This window comes from Oreochromis aureus, linkage group 13 (assembly GCF_013358895.1).
Source record: "Oreochromis aureus strain Israel breed Guangdong linkage group 13, ZZ_aureus, whole genome shotgun sequence".
Classification (NCBI taxonomy): Eukaryota; Metazoa; Chordata; class Actinopteri; order Cichliformes; family Cichlidae; genus Oreochromis; species Oreochromis aureus.
In genome coordinates, this window is record NC_052954.1 from 20,898,856 (window position 1) to 20,920,462 (window position 21,607).

Sequence of the window (21,607 nt, forward strand, 5' to 3'; positions counted from 1 at the left end):
CCCTGACCTGGATGTAGGCCCAGAAAACACTCCAAATCCTAAAATAAGAGCTGCTTGAGAAAAGGAGACAAGTAACCAAGATTATATGTTTAGCGTGTGTGGTACAGTATTGTTAACCCCTTAAAGCCTGAAATAGAAAATAAAGCAGGAAAATTCAATTTTTTTATTTTTAAATGAAGAGTTTATTGAACCATCTGACAAATTTGTTAAAAAAAATTAATACATTTTAATTTCAGTATATGATTTTTAATTTGTATTGTAGTTGCTTTTTTATCTGGCCTTTTGAAAAATTGCATAAAAATTGATTGTGCAGCTCATTTAGGTTTTTCATGGGGGGGTGTCACTCTGATGATGTAGAAGTCTCAAAAACCCACAAAAAACTGCACGTATCAAATATGATACACTAGGATGTGTCTGGGTTCTGTTAATGAAGGACCGTTTTACAAATTCTGTCAAGATATAGAAGGAATGGAGAGTAAGGATATAATTTTACACTGTAAAGTTGCTAAAACGGTTGACTAGTAATAGCAACATGCAACCAGCAGATGGCAGCGTTGTTTCGTTATAGGGAGTCAGTATCAAAGAGCTGACGAACAAAAACTGTGCTAGTCACAGACCAAGCACAAGACGAGACCATTTTCTATTAGATAAGCAATGAAAGAATAAATCTGTCTTCTATTCTCTACAGATGATGAACACTTCTTCAAGCGAGTAACAATAGAAAACCATTAAGCTACTTTGCAATGTAATGAATAATTTTGTCACAGGCAAAACACAATGTCTCAATCAAGGACACACAGTCTCTGTAGGAATCAATGAATGGTGGAGATATTCACTAAGGCAGCGACACACAATACAGTTTTTTCAGATAAGCAGAAAACTACACTCGTCTATCTCTATAACTGAGCCATGATATGCCGGAAACTGGAATATGATACCAGAGAGAAGATCCAGTGGGACTGAAACCATACATCCACCTTAAATAGATGTCTAAACCATGACCTTGAATAAAAGTGAACACAGAGAGCTCAGCAGCATCTGACACAGTTTCCTGGACAGCATATGCATTATGAGGTTGCAATAAGATGTTACTTATAACTGCTAACATGAAAATCCATTACAAGCTCAGCATTACAAAGTGTTCCTATGCAGGTCAAGTAGCACCCCAGTGGGTGATAATCTGTATCACTGAACGAATGAGGTCATAAAAATGATGCAATCCCCGTGTGTCTAAAGTGTGTGTCCGTATTTGTGTGGGAGTGTGTGTACGATTATCCTCATTTACTTTGCTCCAGTTCTTCTTCATCAGACTGACTCAGGGGACCAGAAAGAGGAGAAGAAAGCACTTCTGACCTTAAACCAGACTTAAATGCCACTTTTATTTATGGGTGATTCCTGTTTATTGAACTTCTACACTCTCAAAAGACACAGGCCCCGCTGAGTCATAGTCGGTCATATTTTCTCATTAATTTTCAGTTATTAAGGGTTTTTTCACCGGAAGGGCCCAAATTGCTGATTAAAGGTAAGTGGAAATGGCTGCTTGAAAGGGCAATTAGAACATTTTAATCACAAAGAGTGGGAAATAAAACTGGTGCCATCTAAATGACGTTTATAATTTGAACAACAAGAAGCAGAAGATTATTTTTCAGAGGATTTTATTCCTTTAAAAATAAAGGGTAAACATAAAGCTTCAGGATATATAGGTAACATAATTTCAGATTTCTCTATAAAACATTTTCTGATAAGTTTGCATCACTGGAGAAAAATCAGCTTTTTAACTTTTTTTTTAACTTTTACTTTTACTTTGTCTTATCTTTAAATTCTCCCCTCACCTCAGAATATATAAAAGTTGTTATGAATGCAGTAGCAGTGTGCAGAATGTAGCATCTCCTTCCCAGAGACGCAAGGCCTTGATCAAAAACAATGTGTGCATATACAGTAGCATGTGGCAGGGAGCTAGTCTTTGAAGAAAAGACCTGCCAACCCCACAGAGAGCAGCTATAATTTCCTGTACAGCAACAGCAGTACTGAAATATGCTTATCCACTGTGACCAATTAGAGACAGTTTCCATCACAGAGGGATCCTGACTCAGGCTTTCCTCACCAAGAAGCAAACGTGCTCTGCAGAGTGGGGAGTGCCAGCAAGAGACAACACAGCACGCAGCAGGGAAAGCTGCCTTAATCAGGGTGAAAATGACGTTGATGAGACAGATTTGAGAGAGCAGAGAAGGTGAGTGGGTCTAATTTGAGTTAAAGTTTTGGCTTGATGATAAAGTTATAAACATTTGTCATGCAAAAGTACAACTTGTTACTCATTTGCATAAAATCTAACTTGCTTAAGGAATCTTTTAAGCTGTCTGCAAGTCGCACTGTGTGACACAGACCTAATTAACTCGGCTACCTTATCTAGGATGGATGGATGGGTGTAGAATGATAATGTAGGCTTTGATAGAACAATGTAATTCTCTCCTATCTTTTAATTTTGCCACACAACATGCTGTACCCTTCATGGCGGGTGATTGTAAAGGCTTGGATCGTAAAACCAAGGCTTCTGCTAATACAGCACAACAATATTTTGTTGATCATCATTTCATGCTGACAGCCACTGGATATTATGTTATCATATTATCATAGATCTACTGGCAGGCCAAACAATCATCAGTGGAGCCATAAAGTGGATCTGGCCAGGGCCAAAAGCCAGAGGTAAGGGAATATACGCCCCCTATTACACCCATCGGTTTCTTGTTGCCTCTTCCCAACCCTGGTGGTATGTTTTGCTCTTGACTGCTCTGCTGACGAAATGCCACTGACTTGCGAAAGATCACTGGCACTCTCGGCTAGAAATCCACAGCACCAGGCAGACGTCTAGTCTGTTTTGTCACCCTCTTGTTCTCTCTGTCTCTCTAAATCTATCTACATATGGGATAAGCTGTTCCTGCTCTCTGGCTCCCTGTAAACTGTCATTACTGGGTTCTTGTTTCTACTCACCTTGAGTCTCAACATAGCGCTGAATCAGTGGGGTATCAGATTATGCCAAGAGATGGCTAAAAGAACCTCTAGATTCCCACCTCAATGCCAAAGTGCCTTCTATAGAGCCATTCTCTTATTCCCATAGTGAAGATAAAGTACATATTAATTCCTCCAGAAATAGAGGTGAAGGTTATAGCTTATGCTTTCTGTTTCCCACAGAGTGTTGCATTGTTACATAACAGAAGTAACGGCACGAGCATTAACAGCTGGCCTGCATGTCTCTTCGCGAAACACTGCAGGTGCTAGGCAGTCACATTGTGCATTTTTTTAAACTAAGAGTTAAATTATTAAAACAACCAACTTCTCCAAATATAAATGATTTTTTTCTTTGTCTTACTTGGCTTTGGCATCAGCATCCTCATGGCCTTTGCTGGATACATCCTCCAAACCCCCAATCAGGTGCTTGAATGAACTGAAACACAGACAGTAACTGTTAAAACAGCACCTGGTGAAGCATTTTAGACACTGTTTTGCTTGAAAATCTACAGACAATGCAGGTCTAAGTAACAGAGCACAAGTGTAAGTAACAAAGATACATATATTCTGATTCATTCTATGAGAATATATGAATCTGTTACTGTTAGCTTATGTTACAGGGAACAAAGCACATTATATCTCTATAAGAAGCTGGCACACAGCATGACCAGTCTGCCATACACACTCCCAGTTAGTATTAAATATTCATCAGTCTGCTTTTAGAGACAAGCCTCTAAAAATCGCAGACGAGGAGACAGATGAGAAGACAGAGCCACCCCAAAGAGGTGTAAAACAGTGTGATAGCAGATGGTGGGTGAGAGGGATTTTTGAGACAAAAGTAGACGCGTTGCATGAATATTTAGCCAATAAATTAAAAATTTAAAACGCACTGTGTTGAGTGATAAAGAAATCATGGGATATTATGCAAGGTAAAACTCCCCCCATGACAATATTTTATATCTTTTTCAGTACTAAATAAAGTCCGTTAAATGGTAAATGGCCTGTATTTATATAGCGCCTTTATGGTCCCTAAGGACCCCAAAGCGCTTTACATATCCAGTCATTCACCCATTCACGCACACATTCACACACTGGTGATGGCAAGCTACGTTGTAGCCACAGCCACCCTGGGGCGCACTGACAGAGGCGAGGCTGCCGGACACTGGCGCCACCGGGCCCTCTGACCACCACCAGTAGGCAACGGGTGAAGTGTCTTGCCCAAGGACACAACGACCGAGACTGTCCGAGCGGGGGCTCGAACTGGCAACCTGTGATTAAGTGATTTAGCTGATAGAAGCAGAGCAACAACACATTTTTATTCCTCTGTATTTCTAATTATGATAAGAAGAAAAGTGCAAATTCTGAAAGTTAAAGAATAAGTTAGAGCATATTAGATGGATCTACAGAACAATAAGCTTCACAGCATAATAACTTGCTGAAATAAAATCCTCCAAATTTCTTGAGAGATTTGGTACATGAAAAATAACTCCCGTGTTTCGGCTCATTTCTCCCTGAAGTATGGGTTTCTATGCAAAATAAAGATTCCAAACATCCTGGAAGAACAACTAGCTGACACTTTTCAAGCAGGGCTCATCAAGCTGTCAGCTAGAAGATGCACTGCATCTGGTGTTTTCTCCTGTTGAGACCATAATGCCTGCTAGCTAGGGCTGTTTCTGAGCTGAGCTTTTCTCTAAATGTTTGGCTGCTTACAGTGTCTATTGGACTGAGCCTGTAAATCCCTGCTGCTTCTTTTTTTATTCTCTCTCGCTTTCCCACGGCTCCTGTAATTATCCTTATTTTACCTCTTAGCATGCACACTGTTTGATTTTTAAGCATCACATGTGCACGTCTATTAAGAAAACAAACAGAAGGGCACAGAATACCAAAAGATTCAAAAACAAATATTGTGCACCAAAACCAGCCTGATTGAGGGACACAAATGCACACACTGAACCACTTTTGTGGGCCGTGGCAGCATTAGCTGCTTGCATGAAAGGCAGCAGTAATCACCTGCACTGGATGACTCACTCACTATCCCCTCTGCTTGCTTTGAGGATGGCCCATTTGTGCCTGCTGTGTTCCCTAAGGCAACAGGGAGCCCCTTGGAAAGCTGATACCATTTCCTCTCCCCACCCAGCCTGTCTCTTTTTAATGCAAGAGACAGCGATGCTACTAGACAGGCTGTTTCCTTACATAGTAAGCGGTTATGAACTTTTTCAGATATACAATAGCTTAATCTTACCATTAAACATTATAAACACTGTAATTAAATGTCAAATTACATTATTGCAACTGGGGGAAAATAGCAAATGTTTGAGCTCAGACAAACATAGTTGTGCTGTGGGGTGATGTGCTAAAAATCAGTGGAGAAAATAGCAGCTGTTAGTCATTCCTGCATACATCTAGCATATATTTAAATTCTTTACTGAAAGTGGATTCTGGACACGTTACACCTGATTTTCTGGCATAACTGAACAAAGCAAATGCAAATAAGTTAATTTCTTTGTTCTCTGTGTGGAAAATATTTACATGACAATCAAGCTGAGCCCTGAACATAGAAACTGAACAGGCTTAGACGATGGCGTGAATACATTTTTGTAACTTTTATCATCTCTAAAATTTAATGTGGAGCAGAACTATTTAACGTTGGCTGACATGCAGTGCCTGTAGTGACTAAAATCATACATTTTGAATTGTAGTGTAACACTAAAACAAGAAAGGAAGACTCATGAAGTTGGCGATCTTCAGCAATAACATTTGTATTACAGAATACAAATGCTTACATTATGTAACACCAGCTAACATAAACTGGTCATACCAGACCAAATATGGCTGCAACAGCACAACCTCTGAATATATTAAAGTTAGTAAATGTATAGTTCAGTGTTTGTCGTTTAAATCCACCTTTTAAGCTCTAAAATATAAAAGAGATATCAATTAGGTTGAATCATGACCTAGTATAGGACCTTTTTATACATTTATTGAATTTTGGAAAGCCTTGATGTTTTGAGCCAAACGCCAGCTAAATGAGCTGTGGCCACTCGTAAAGGTGGATACGCCAATTAACTTGAGTCATGACCCAATACAGAACCTCTTTCTCAAATTTATCGAATTTGTGCATAATGCACCAGAAACACAAACATAAATGCTGATGACGACGTCGGCCACTTACATCGGTTACATCGTTGGCTCTACATTCATTGCAATCTAAAGTCTAAATCAAGCATACGTCTGCCGTGGTCACTCACAAATGAGGAGAAGTGGCCTCAGATTGATGTTTCAGCAAAATCAAAATTTGTAGGTTTCTTTCATTGCTGCTCGTGACAGACGTGTTCATTGTAAAACTTGAAACATCCTCTTTTTTTTAATGTAAATGAGTACAGACGGTGTAGAAAAGTCACTAGGTTCCTTGAGGATTAATTTTATTGATACTCACTCTCGATCGATGACTAGACAGGTGACTGCGCCTGCAGCCATGACACTGGCCGTCCTGATGTCCTCCCTGGAGAAAGTGAACACAAAACACAATCAGCCACAACTGCAAAACTAAAACTTTGATCAAATGATAAAAAAAGTGTGTGTTGCCATTATAAAATAATATTTTCATTCATTTTAAAGACCACATCATAGAGGTGATTGAAATCTGTCATATCACTTCATATACGAATATAACACATCACTGCAGAATTTGCATTACTCTTTATCATATTTGACATCAAGCTCATCTTCCTCTGATGACAGTCCTTCTTCGGAGGAGTCACCCCAGTCGCACGAATCCTCTGAGTCCGTATCCCAAGACTCCATCCTTTACAGTGAAATTTTTTTCCACACAGAGCCCCACAGGGATTAGCTCTAAATCTGAACCAGTGCACTGCCCAGGGCACCCCCCTAACAAAGGACACCTGTGTAGTAATTCTGTATAAGTTTCCAATCTGAGGATAGTGTTATCCACTTCAGTACAAACTAAAAAATGTAAAACAGATGAAAAACTCTTCGGGTGGTTTCCCATAAGCAGATTATTTCGAACTGTATCCTTTAAAAAAAAGTAATAAAATAAAATAGAAAGAAGATTTGTTTATAAGATTGTTATAATATCCCAAAAGGGAGCAAATCAAAAGCTAAAACTGTCTACTTTCTAGATTTAAAAAGAGTCGATTCATTTTAGCTGGGGCACTAACAGAAGCTAGCCTTGGACAAACACTGTCTGTGCCTGGTCTGAACTCAAAGACATATGGCAACCTATTTCAATGAAGTGAGGTGACAATTCCTTCTCATGCCATGTGAACTCCCTCTGCTGCCTTCCCTCGTCCAAACACACACATCCACAACCCCCCTCGCCCAACACACATGCTCACGCACATGTTCACACACACTCTGCCTCGCTCTTGCTGCTGACCCGTCTGAATAAAGGTCACAGCTGGTGGAAGAACAAAAACCACTGAAAGGTGAGGACTACAGAGGAGAAGGGAGGCTAGGGATATATTAACAGATGAGAACTGAGGCTCTCAAGCTAGCTATGTTACAGAATTTCATTCACCTCTGATAAGCTCCAAAGACCTCCATCCATGCTCTTAATGCAATACTCGGGCCAACACCTCTCCACCTGTTCTCCTGCTTGCCCCCAACAGTTTTCAAAACAATTGACATAGACATACTTGTAGTATTAGCAAGCAGTTTAATGGGTAAAAGAAAAGTGGTCTGTAACTCAAAACGCCAATGATTTAAAAACCTTGAAAGTATAATTATTTTCTTCTTCTTCTGTCTTCTCCCTTTAGGGGTCACCACAGTGGATCATCTGCCACCTCACCCTATCCCTAGCATCCTCTTCTGTCACACCAACCCTCTGCATGTCCTCCTTCATCACATGCGTGAATTTTCTATTTTCCTCCTGCCCGGCACCTCCATATTCAACAAACTTTGTCCAGTATATCCAACTTTGTCTTCAAAACGTTCAATGTTTCTGTCAGAGTGCTACAAAGATTGATGCTAATATTAAACATGACCAACATTTCAAATAATGAGGTCAGCGTCTGTGCAAGTAGTCCCTATGAGCAAGCTCCAGCTTCAAGCTTCAAACACAGTTTCTGAACATGTATCCTTAGTATGGCTTTCTCAGTGCTCACTGCTCTACCTTAGAACACAAAGGCCCCACCCACTTAGTGTTCAAACCTTCTGTTTGAGAGGGCGAGCCAATCAGAAGCAGTTTAACAAAAAATGAGCAAAAATGAAGAGAAACCTGAGTGGATGAAGTTAAGGTAAGACAAATGAAGTCAACTCATTAGAATTACACACAATTCAGCAGTTATAACGAGCAACAGTACACAATGTATTACAAAGACTTGTCTCATAAAAGAAGTGTACAATGTATGCGTCATTCACTAACCATGGTGATACAACGAAACAACATAACGCCACGGGCTATATTAAAAAAAAAAAAGTGTTTATGTAAGCATGAATCATCCTTAAGAGACCTCAAGGGTTTCATATTAGACGAAGCGTTTTACACCTGTCCCCTGCTGCTCGACTGTAGCTGAGGAAAACAACTTTGTGCGCCATGGCAGTGATACTGGCAATGTTCTATTTGAAACACAATCCCTAAACAATATCTGTCAGTGTGATTCATTTGCACACTGCTGAGCCTAAGCTGAGCCTAAGCCAAAGATGGCTCAGTACTTGTTAATTGTGGCACAAGAAGAAATGCAATGGAAAGCAGCCACACACACACACACACACATTTCCACAAGCAGTGTCACACTAAAAGCAGCTGCATGCTGTGTCTGGAATGTCCTTTAGACTTACACGGGAGCCTGTGGTGTTGATTTCCAGTAGACAGTTGAAAAGAACATGGTAATTGGACAGTGATCTGGTGTCCTGGGAAAGGGGTTATGAAAATAATATATGGTTGGAGGCAGAGAGTGGGGCAGTAGCTATGGGCAAGGTGAGGGAGAATAAAAGCCAGGTTAAGACTGGGTCAAGAATTAGAGGTGACTGTGGAGGATGCAGGAGGATGTGCTTAACCCTGCAACGCCAAATGTTCCATATTTGATGCATGAGGTTTTGTAAGTAAGACCTCTACAACATCAGTGTGTGTGTTTCTTTTAGTGAAAAACCTGAATAAATTGCAAATTTTTAAACAATAAATTGCACAAAAATGCATGTAGTAAAAATGATTCAAATTAAAATTCATACATGCAGAATAAAATTGAATGTCTTCTCTAAAAGAAAGAAACACTGTCAGAATGTTCAATAAACACTCCAGATTGATAAAATTAGAATTTTCTGACAATTATTCAGTGGTTCAGGCTTTGCAGGGTTCATTTCTGTGGCTGAGATATTTTCTGAGATATATTTATATTTATCTATTTTAAACTATATATATGCATATATAGTTTAAAATAGATTTTATTCAAATAATAAAAAGTCTCACTGAGATTAAAGTAGCAACTTCTTTTGGAGAAGAGTCAGGCAGAATAAGTGGCAGGCCATTTTAACTAAATATAGCATCTATTTATCCACATACCTCTAATCTGGGGACAGCAATCTAAGCAGATATGCCTAGACCTCCCTTTCCTCTGCCACCACCCCCAGTTTTTCAGGGTTGTTCCCTGGCGGGTGTGGTCTTGGGGCTTCCTCCCAGTTTGACATGCATGAAACACATCACCTTGGAGGCATCCAGGAGGCATCCCAGTCAGGTGCCTAAACCACTTGATTTGAAAAGTGTCTCCACCCGAAAGATCAAGCTTGTCACCCTGGAGCATGCTCCAAAGGGTGTCTGCCAATTATATTGTTAAATCTTATTCTTTCAGTCACTTCCCGCAGTCCATGGCCATAAGTAAGGGGAGGAACGTGGATTGACAAATAAATTGTCAGCCTTTCCTTTGCACTCAGCTCTTTCTTTACCACAACAGCTGCTGTACTGATTTCAATGAAAAAGAGACACAAAATCACACAAATACCTGTATCAAACAGGCCATTGTGAATAAATCGAAACATATAGATATGAATGTGTCTGCTTCCAAATCAACAACAAATACTGGGCAGAACAAATACCTGGTTGTATGCCTGGTGTCTCTTTTGATGAATTAAAAGTGCTAAATTTAACCTGGATTAAGAAAATGTTGTAAAGCATGTTGATTTCTTGAAACATAGCGTGTATAAAACTCCAAAAGCGATTTTTATTTTTCGACACTAAATGGGTCCCACAGTATTTGTGCAGCTACTTCCCATTAAGTACAAATTGCATAACAAAGAGTATACCCACTTTCAATGCATGCTATAACTTTTTTTTTACATTCATGAATATATTTTTCTAGTATTCCAGGAAGCTGCTCCTCAGTTATTGAAAATATTTCTCTGAAACACTTCCTTATTGGTGCATTAATTCTCTCCTTTGAAGTTATATTTCAGTCATGGGCTACAGTATTCTGTTATTTAAAAAAAACATGGACCACACACCCCATGTTTGATTATTTTAACAAAGATAATGTGGGAAATCTCAGATGTCTGAGCTTGCCATAAACACACTCACTCAGAGCTTGTGTTTCTCATACAGAGCATTTATTTTTGTGGCCTGTGCAAAAATAAACCTTTTGTGGTTGGCCTGCGATTTATTATTTCACACTGTCAAATCTCTGCTTGGACACACAGTTGGCACATCAGTCTGCCAGACTGGCACATTCTTAAATATTTAGTCATTTCGTTGTCAGTGCAGTGCAGTGCAGAGCTCCAGCAGCAACTGAGTGCTTCCTCACCTGCACCCAGAACAAAATCTTTGGCCCGTGGGGAAAAACAAAAGGAGCAGTACTCTTTTTTTCTTCTTCATAACTGCACTGCTACACAACAAAGGGCTTTTTTCCCCTAAAATAATGATTTAAAAATAAAAGCAACATGGGATTTGCTTTGACGAAGTGCTTCTGAAGCAGCAGCTACACGATTTCTTCTTTTATATTATAGTTACAAAAATGTAAAAAATTTTAGAGAATGTAGACACAGCAATGTAAAATATTCAGAATTGTAGTTAATACTAAATGAATGACAGAAACTAAAGCTGTGACTCAGGGGAAATCTATTAACAGACTGAGGGTATGGCTTGGAGTGAAGGGAAAGTGATGATTTTGTGCAATAGTGGCAACATATCCACACTATTACAAACTCTCACAGTGAATTCTCAGAGTGCTATTGTTGGTCTGAAGGTGTTCTGACACCGATACCAATCAAACTTCTCTCAGTTACATCAGACGTCTTTTTTAAAATAGCACCTTCAGCTGGAACATTCCCACAAACATACCCACACAAAATACACTCAGGAGTTGGAGGTCAGGTCACACATTGTCTATGCAGGTGATGGTCCAACTACTCCACTGAAAGTTAACACATCACAGTGACATGAGGAATGTGATATCAGATATGTTCTCCTTTACGTACACACAACATATCACCCTCGAAGTGCGTCTCTTCCCGGAACATCCATTCACTGGGATGAGGTACATACATACTGTATTCATTCAGGGCCTATACTTATGCAAGCCCCTTAGAGAAAACTTGTAATCTGATATTTCTTCCACTGCTTTAACGTATACACATCTCACGCCAGCACTCACACAAGCTCTCGTAAACCATTATAGCTGGCAGGGGAACTGACTGTGATTTGTAAATATGTTGTTCTCACAGATCAAAGGCAACGTCTTCAGATGGACAGAGTAGCCTTTGAGTATAGGCTATTGAGTTTCATGAGCAAGGACATGCACAGTTAACTCCTAATTAGAAAGATGGCCCAGCAGAAGAGCCCTCTGATCAAAAGCCTAGTTCCAAGATGGCCATCATCTCCATCATTTCAATTTGCGAGACGCCCTTGACCATCAAAGGTATAGTCAAATAAGCTTCTCCAGCTCAAGACACTCTAAGACAAAAGGTGTTTATAACAAGAGACAGTGAGCCGGAGATAGCAGTTTGTTGAACAAAAGTGTTTTTCTTGATTAAACAAAGCACAAGATGCTCTTAAGCATGCTTTGAAGAGCTTTCAAAACTGCACAACATTTCAAAGTATATTGTGATAACCACTGACTATTTATCCTGCTGTGTAGTCCATGTGCAAAAACCTTACTCACAACAAATGAGTGATAAATCATGGATAATATTAATGCTAAGCACATGCTGCACTTCAATTAAATCCAATTTAATTAATTTAAAGTTCCAACAACAGTCACCTCAAGGTGCTTTATATTGTAAAGTAAAGACCCTATTATAATAGAGAGAAAACCCCAACAATCAGACAGCTCCCAATGAGCAAGCACTTGGTGACAGTGGGAAGGGAAAACTCCCTTTTAAAAGGAAGAAATCTCCAACAGAACCAGGATAAGGCAAGCGCAGCCATTGGCTGTGACTGTTTGGGGGTGAGGTGAAAAGACAGGACAAAAGACACACTGTGCCAGAGACCCAGAGATTAATAATAACTAATTATTAAATGATGTGTGCAAAGTGGTGTGTAAGCACACCAAGAGTGAAAATCATCAGGGTGATTAAACATTTTTTTTCCTTCACATAATTTTAGCACCACTTAAAAGAGATCACAGAATTCCTCAAAATCAGAATAGCTGCTACATTCATGATGAGTTAGAACTTTGTGTTTGATTCTTATTCATCAAACAGCACTTTTAGTTTTAATACATGTGCGTAAAACATTAGAAAATGTCTACTTAAAAACAACAACAGACGTGTCCCTCCCCTAAGAAATCAAGCTTTCCATGCCTAACGTGGCCCACATTCATTTTAATGCTCTGTCATCTTTTATCTTTTAGTCATTAGCTTTTACATTTAGGGAAAGCCCAACCATCTGTGCAATTCAAGCTGCTGTCTGAACATCATCCAGCAGACAGTGTTCTCAAAGTGCAGCCTGGAGGCCAATGACAACCCTTGTTAACCTGTTATATGTCAAAAAGAAAAGACTGCACAGCTTTACATTTTCATTTAAATTTAACTCCTCTGTTCCAGCCATGATAGAAACAAATGACAAATGTGTGCAGTCAGGAAAGCACAACAGTCACTTTATGGTTTTGAGGCCCCACCCCTCCAAATAAGTCAATGCATACATAGTGATTACATACCACAAAAATTATAACCAAAATAAACTGCCATGTACCATAAAGAAACGCATTACATTAGCTCTTTAAATGTTGGCACACCATCAAAACCCATCAAAACCTGATTGAAATTATTTCTTTCAATAATAAACATTATCATTTATTGTTTTGACATAAACGGAAATCTCTTTTCCACAGCACGCTGCTTTGATTCGGTCTGTGTTTTCAAGCGCCGATGAGTCTGAGCGCTGATTTTTATGTGGCTTTCACATTCAGCAGCCACAAGATGGCGACATCTTCATTATTTTTCTAACACTGCTGGCTAAGTATGGACACACTCAAATGTGCATGCATGAGTGCATATCTTCTCTGTTTCTACCTGACCCTCATAGACATAATACACTTCAGACTATTTTCCATCTCTTCACTCCCTGATGTTAAATAATACATTGTCCATGGAGAGGTGCAATCCTAACAAGGAAGAACAAACAGCAGGGTAAAAATATCACTTCAGCACAATGGTCTTGACGCCAGGTTTATAAAATACTGTTATAACACCTAAGTGTCCACAGTGAAAGTATTTGAGCACTTTGAGCAAACCAAATGTTAGAAAAAGACATGAATCATTTTTAAGTATAGTTACTTAAAACTGGCCTGTGGGACATCTTCACAGCTAGAATCCACACTGCTGGTTCAGACTTATAACGTACAAAGTAGTGTAATGTTGGAAGTGTGTAATCTCATTTTATATCTGTTTGTTCCAAGTCGACATACACTGTGTGAATTATAGGAACGTAATTACACCTGCTAATAGCAAATGTTCACGAAAGAGTGCAGAAATCCATTAATACAGCCAAGGACATCATGGAGATGTCCTTGATAACAGAACGGAGAGGAAAAGAATCTAGATAATATTGTTTAAATGAAATGAGACTTGAGCTGGTAGCGCGCACTTTTGTGACAAACACCACTCTACTCACAATAAATGATTTTTCCCTGTAGTTTTTCTGAGTGACATCAGTGTGTGCAAAATAGCACAGACGGGCTGTCACTCGGTGTTGTTGTGAGGGATCTCCGCTGTCACTTAAACACACCCCCCTCTCGATTTAGGCAAAAATAGAACTTGAGAAACATGAATGTGCCACAGTCACTGCATGTGTGCTTATTTATACTGTCTTCAAAAAAGGGGCTGGAGGTGAAATAGCTGCATCTGCAGATAGTTGTTGCTGTTTACGCAGATGGGAAAATTATTACATAACCAAACAAATTAGAATGCTCACAGTAGCAACTGTGGATCAAAACGCGCCTTAATATAGACTGAAATGCATAAAAAAAGACATGTGGATTCAATGACAATTTAAACTTTTTCTCATATCATATTTAACAAGCTTTCTTCGGTCCAGAGAAATAATTATTATTTCACGCGTGGAAAATTTGCCTTGAACAGCTACAGTAAATCAGTTATCATAAAATGGCCTAGCTTTAAGCAATTCCAAACATTTGCCAAGTTATCATGACTGTCCAGAAGAGTGAGTTGCGGAAAGAAAGGAGATTGATAGGAGTTGGAGGCTAAGTGCCAAGTTAACACTAAGACAAAGGATATAAAAGACAGGTTGGGAGTGAAAATTAGAAGGAAAGCAGTGAAAGAATAGAAGACGGGAGATATAAATTGGAAGCGGCAGAGTTATTAGGAACACTCTTACCCTTGCAGTGCTTTCTCTCCAAACCAGTCTCCTTTTCCGAGGCTGCGGAGGTAGACAGGCTCTCCGTTGGGCAAGTCTTCTCTGGTTACATTAACCTAGCAAAACAAAAAGGAAAGTTAAGGAGAAGAATAGTGATAATGTATGTCATGTAGATGTGCAGCGAGTACAAAAGATGGATAACATTTAATTTAAAGATATCATTCCAAGACAGGGAATCATTTCTTAAAATGTCAGGTTCATCACACTGCTACAAACAAGAAGGAAGCACTGCTGTAACGCAAGTCTGTTTCAAACAGGTAACTGTCATCACCATGAAGAATCTGGGAAGCGCCACGAGCCAGAAGAAACATGAGTGATGGGGCTCTGCTGGGCCGGAAGACTTTACAAATCAAAGTGATGGCAGCTGAGTAGATCTTAGAGGAAGGGAACGAAGGCGATTGTTTCGTCAATTGAAGGATCTTGTCTTCATCCATTAGTCAGCACAGATGTAGCAGCGTATCCTGCACCGGCGCACTGTCTACACCTGAGTGACAGCGTAATTATTCACGTGGGAGCAGGCGCAAAACAAAGAAAGGAAGTACAGGAGGTACAAAGTGTGATTGTGTGTGCGCGCTGGGTGACGTCCAATCTGGTGGAAAGTCCTATAGGTAAAGTAGACTACACAGAGGCAAAGTGAGAGATGTGCAAGTAACTAAGCAGAAAGCATTGACAAGTTCGGGTGTGTATGTATGTGAGTTCATTCCTGCACCCACACATCCATGACCGTACTGTTGTGCAACGTGACTTTACTGACCTTGTGAAATTTACAGCTTTTGTTTACTGCCAAAGTAAGGTAAAAAAAAAAAAAAGGACACAAAACAGGACGTAACAAAAGCACTCACATCTCACATATGTGAACTATTGGAAAATACTAGGATTATAAATCACTAAAAGATTACTAACACATTCTTATTACAGCATTACCCACTTTATAAATGATAAAAATGATGTATAGGTGAGATTACAAACCATGTGCCATCTACATTTTGTGGATGTAAGGGACCAGTTATGGTGACAGAACAGGGATATGTGGAATGTGGAGATCAAACATGGGAAGGTGAAGGTAAAGGAAGGTGCCAAATACACCATGTTATGACATGACTGATAGAATAAGACAAAGGAAACAGAATTAGATAAACCAAATTCTACCAAATTATTAATCAAACCAAAAAAACAAGGTGATAGGAGGGGTTAGAGGACATGAACTGTTGGACGGGCATTATAAAACCCTGTCAGGTGTCACTGATTGATCAATTTGCAGTCATACCTGCTGAAAACAAACAGCATGTGAGCTTGTGTATGTAACAGACAGGAAACAAGCTGTGAAGGCAGCACAGGAAATGAATGGAGAAGATGAAGATAACAAGCAGAGAGAAAATGAGGAGGGAGACTTGCAGCCATCCTGGCATCAAAACATGTTCACAAAAAGTATGTGAAAGCCCTCCAACAGTGTTGAAGCCAGACAGGACTGTGCTCAGTGTGAAAGTCAGTGCTGATTACTGAAAAGTGGAGTCAAAATGACTCCATTCTCCTTCCAAGATACCCCCGTCGCTGCTGAAAGAGATGATGAAAGAGGCAGCGCTTCTTTCTGACTTGTCCTTTAACCTATGGTGATTGATGACAGCCAACTTCCACCCAAAAATACCACCCCATTCTATCAAAACATGGGGGTCTTTTATTCTCCATGTACCACGATGCCCCGCATTGTGATGTCAGCTAATGACTGTTTTGGTGGTAGACTGGACCGCACTGTCCTTACCTTTCCTTTACTGATGATGAAGAAGGTGTCTCCTCTGGCCCCCTGTCTGATGATGTACTCTCCGTCTTCATAATGTGTCTGTCAGAAGAGAAGAGAAGAGAAGAGAAGAGAAGAGAAGAGAAGAGAAGAGAAGAGAAGAGAAGAGAAGAGAAGAGAAGAGAAGAGAAGTTCAGGTTGACTGTAATTAATTTGTCTCCTTTCTTATACTGGAAGTGAAACACTCTCACCAGAGACAAAAAGTACTCTTCAGAGGAGGAAAACCTGAATTGGGTGCAGTGATATAAATCACAATTAGATATCTTTTTTCTTGTTAAAAATCACAGATTGGCAAACTATCCAGGGTATTTTGCTTTCTTCCACCCACTACTTGCTTGGATATGCTCTGTGACCTTGAATATGAATAAGCAGGTAAAGAAAATGAATGAATAAATGAATGTTGCTGCAGCGAATATGAAGGGAAATCACAGTTCCTTCCTGAGAAAAAAATTAATACAGAATATTCATCCATTAATCACATTTTTCTACACCTGGTAATCCTATTCAGGGTTGTGGGTGCTGGAATGGGTGCAGCATGAACTGAGTAGGCTCCATCTCACACATGTAGATAAGCACTTTCACACTCACATTCATGGCTTGTGTTGAAAATAACCTCTAGAGGAAGATAATGCTTCTTCTCCAAGGCCAGTTTCTTAGGTTATACTGAATACTTTATATAACAGCTGGCATCATGGAAATAATTGAATATCAAATTATGTTGTATGATCCAGAACAATAACACAAGGACAATAAACTGTTTCTCCAGCAAAATACACACAATGCTGCACATCTGGCCACAAGTCTAGACAAAAGACAGAGCTCAATATTTCCTGTTAGATCATAAATAGACTCCACAGAGGGACTGACATTTGCCAGATTTTCATTCTCACACAATTTTACCCAGGAAAGGTGCCTAACGCCTTACACTAAGCAGTGACATTCCTGTCTGCTGTGTATTATTTAAGGAAGAGACATTCCTGTCTGCTGTGTGTCATTTGAAAACAGTTTGTAGTCCACAGCATGTTGAAGTTATGCGTTGGTTAGCTCAGGTTTATTTAATATTGTTGAGATGAAAAAAAATAGATCCAAATAACCAAAGCTCAGTCATGAACCAAAACAATCTTTCATAACTAGTATAGTCTAAGCGGTAGGGAAGGATAATTGATTTAATCAATATGTGACCGAGTGAAATATGATATTTGCTTTGGCCTGAATGGGCCAAATGAAATATGACACATAATTTAAAATGGTAGCAAGACAGTTTGTGCCTGTTACATAGTTGTGATTTGATCAAAGAGATGGAAAGGTTGTTTGATAAGGCTGTGTGGATCACCACAGATGTGCCACCTGTCACCACATAGGCTTGGTTTTCAATTTAAATATGTTGTAAATAACTACATTTCAAAATAGTTATTCTTGATCAAATCATCAAGAATAATCTTAGCGGCATTTTGTTCTGTTTAAAACTGTACACTGTAAAAATAAATAAATAAAACACAAAATATTAAGTCAACATGATTCAATAGATTTTCGAGCTTTCTTAACTTGTTGCTGGCTTTACCTTAAAACCTGAATTTTCTTTGTTCACCTAATTAGAACATTCCTGCGAGGTTAGCAATAAAATTCTGTATCAACAAGCAGAAACGTCTTTCCAGGTGCTCTTTTTTATTTCCAGCAGCAGGCTGATCTGCATATTTGGTTTGGCACATATTTTTACACCAGATGAAACCCTCCCATTTATCCGGGCTTGGGACAGCCTGGGTTGTACACTAGCTTGTTACCCCCTGCACAAAGTTGGCTTTGTGCTTCCTCCCAGCTGTGAATCATACCTTTTACTTATGAAGTGAACATGCTAACCTTCTACACTATGGAAGCAATGTTTTTGCCAACTTTCACAGGTGTCCTCACCTAAACTATAAATTGATGCAATATTTTTGATTGACTTTGCTGTCGTGGACAAACTGTCTCCTTACTCTTTATTAGAGTTTAATTTATCCCTGCCTTTCATCTTGTGATATAGTTTTGGAGAATCTTTTCCCGTTACTCTCCACAGATTTCCGAACCTCCAGAAATGTTTTGTTAGGACTACAATCCATTCAGAGTCATATATCCCACCTGTTTCTTTATTTTGGAAACTGAAGGCTCTTATTATTTAATACATGAATATCTATTTTATGCTTTTTTTTATTCATGAGATATATTAAAGTGAAGGAAATATCGCTGATGTTAAAGTTAACTCACAGGTGCATTCTCAACTCATCAGTGTCCACATCTTTATTTTCCTACATTTCTCACTTGTAGAGGTCAGTTTTAGGTTTAGAGGTTATAAATTCTGGAATGATTTTATCCCATCTGTTAAAATTACATTCCTCTATAAAATGTCACAACTGTTAATATTTGCTTTGTAACTGCTTTGTAAGGCAATGTTGTTCATGTTTCAGCCATAGCAACAAATATCATTTCTATTGACCAGCTATGAGTTGAGATGTATGAACTAATATTTCTGTTATCAACACAAATTTAAATACCTGCAATCATTCATATACTATAGTTTATTACTGTTATTGTTGCTATATATTTATAATTTTTTTTATTATTCTTAGCTTGTTGTTGCATATATTAAGGCATATTATCTACTGTATGATAATTTTGCATTTCTGCATAATATTTGCAAACATTTACATTTTTAATAAAAACAACAACAGTATAACTACAAATGAAGTGAAAGCTTCAAAATAAATACAATGCACTGTTTATTTGTTATGTTTGTTATTTTTAGTGAATTTTAAATGGTACGAAACAATAAATTGACACTGAAATTAAAAGTAGTTCAGTGTTTGACAGCAAATAAACACGTGTTTAAAATTTGTCTGTGTGCAGCTCTACACGGATGATTGCTTGTCAGCTGATTTATGTTGATTGGAACTAATTTCTAGACTTCATAAACAAATGTATAATTGTCAGCTTTTGGATGCTACCCAACTAAAAACTCCATGTCCAATTGATTTTATACCTATATATTTAAAAAAAATGTACATATATAATAATAATGGATTGGATTTATATAGCACTTTTCAAGGCATCCAAAGCGCTTTACAATGCCATTATTCATTCACGCTCACATTCATACACTGGTGGAGGCAAGCTACGGTTGTAGCCACAGCTGCCCTGGGGCAGACTGACAGAGGCGAGGCTGCCATATCGCGCCATCGGCCCCTCTGGCCAACACCAGTAGGCGGTAGGGTAAAGTGTCTTGCCCAAGGACACAACGACCAGAACAGAAAGGCCGGGGATCGAACCGGCGACCTTCCGGTTACAGGTGCGCTTCCCAACCCCCAACCCCCTGAGCCACGGTTATACATATATATACATATATATATGTGTATATACATATGTGTATATATATGTGTATATATATATATATATATATATATATATATATATATATATATATGTGTGTGTATATATATATATATAAATAATGCTATTAATGTTACGTGTTTCATTGTGAGAAGAGGATGGTTAAGCCTATAACAGTAAAGATTTTGTGTAGTTTGTTTGACCCATTTGAAAACTGAAATGGTTTCTACTGGACTGATTTCCAGAAATTCCTCCCCTAGTAAGTGAGAAATGTAGAAAGTCATCTCACACTGAGCAGGTACCAAAGAGCAGCATTTACTCTGAAGTCCCAGCTGTGTACAGGTTGTCCCACCTAGCACCCAAAATAATCTCTACTGTGCACATCATCTAGAATCATTTTCACCCTCCTCCCTTCTCTCACCACAATAAGAGTGTGAATGTATGAAAATCATTTGAGATGTCAGAAGTAGGCTGCAGATGTCAGACACAACAAGGTACTTACCTCCTCAAGGACATCAGCGAGCTTGCTCAGAATATCTTCTTGTAGGCCGTGGAATGAGGGGACGCTGCAGGAGAAAAAAGAAGGGCTTTTATACGAGAGAATACACAGCTTCATGCATAGTGAATATTACTAATTACCCCCCTGTTTTTTTCTATATAAAAAAAAAAGACGTAGGAAGCAGTGTAGCTGGAGGTTTAGTATAAAGCTGAGGGAAAAAAGCATATCCTTTTGGAAGCTCTGAGCAAAAATAAATAAATAAATTTCAAAAATCTTGATCTCTTTGAAAAAAACTGAAACATAAAGTTGTCATTTTCATATTTTACATGTCTTAAAAAAAAAGCCAAGAACTTGGTTGTTGGTTGCATGTGCCTACAATCACAATGAGTCCGCATAAATTTGCATTAAAATAAATAACATTTGAGGAAAAAGTCACTTTAACTTAATGTTCCTCAAAGGTTTATTCAGGCTCACTCAGACATACCTACACAGTCAGGAAGAGCACCTGGGATCGCCTATAAAGGCATTATTTGCTAAATGTACAAAAGACAACTTGCACTTGTGGCCTTGAAAATCTCTTACTTTTGTTGCAAGCTACAAAGAATTTGAACAATGACGTTTTTAGTGAGCTGTGCAACTCACATTCATCATTTAAGGTAATTATGTGCTGTTCAGACATGCTGAAAGGGACACAAAGTGTGAAAAAGTTGAACTGCTCTCCTGACTTTTACAGAAAAGTGGCAAGGGTGCTCATTCAGACATGAAGGTGACACATTCATATGCTGTAAGATGATTGAAAAAGAGTGCAGGTGTTTGGCTACAGTGGATACGTGTGATGCAGCCCCAGAATGTTCACAGAGAAAAGCTGTCTATCATCTTTAAAGCACAGTGTTGAAATTGTTATGATTTGCTTTGCTGCTCCAGGAATTGATTCACTGATTCAGTTTTGCATCAAATGAAAGAGTGCTTTAAGATAATGTGCTAGGCCATCTGTCCAAAAGTTAAAGCTGAAACTGCCCTTTTCAAGAGGATGATTATCCTAAGCACTCTAGAATATCCACCAAAGAAAGACTCAAAAAGAAGAAAAGGTGAGTTATGGAGAGCCTCAGTGAAAGATCAGTTGTGG

The 21,607-nt window shown here is 38.9% G+C and overlaps 1 protein-coding gene and 1 long non-coding RNA gene across 3 annotated transcripts in view; one reads left to right on the forward strand and one right to left on the reverse strand.

Annotated features, from left to right (window-relative positions):
- The window catches only part of LOC116333752 (cGMP-dependent protein kinase 1), a 93,944-nt gene that overhangs the window by 7,110 nt on the left and 65,227 nt on the right, over positions 1 to 21,607 (reverse strand). For both annotated transcript variants that reach the window (XM_031757013.2, XM_031757004.2), the window contains exons 5-9: positions 20,485 to 20,548; positions 16,587 to 16,664; positions 14,789 to 14,883; positions 6,443 to 6,508; positions 3,368 to 3,442 (exon numbers count right to left, since the gene is read on the reverse strand). In XM_031757013.2, the coding sequence (XP_031612873.1) occupies positions 3,368 to 3,442; positions 6,443 to 6,508; positions 14,789 to 14,883; positions 16,587 to 16,664; positions 20,485 to 20,548 (378 nt within the window). The remainder of the gene's footprint in view (positions 1 to 3,367; positions 3,443 to 6,442; positions 6,509 to 14,788; positions 14,884 to 16,586; positions 16,665 to 20,484; positions 20,549 to 21,607) is intronic.
- Positions 400 to 8,577, forward strand: LOC120443344. The gene is made up of 3 exons (XR_005615370.1): positions 400 to 2,230; positions 2,635 to 2,703; positions 7,782 to 8,577. It is a non-coding gene; the product is annotated as an uncharacterized LOC120443344 (long non-coding RNA).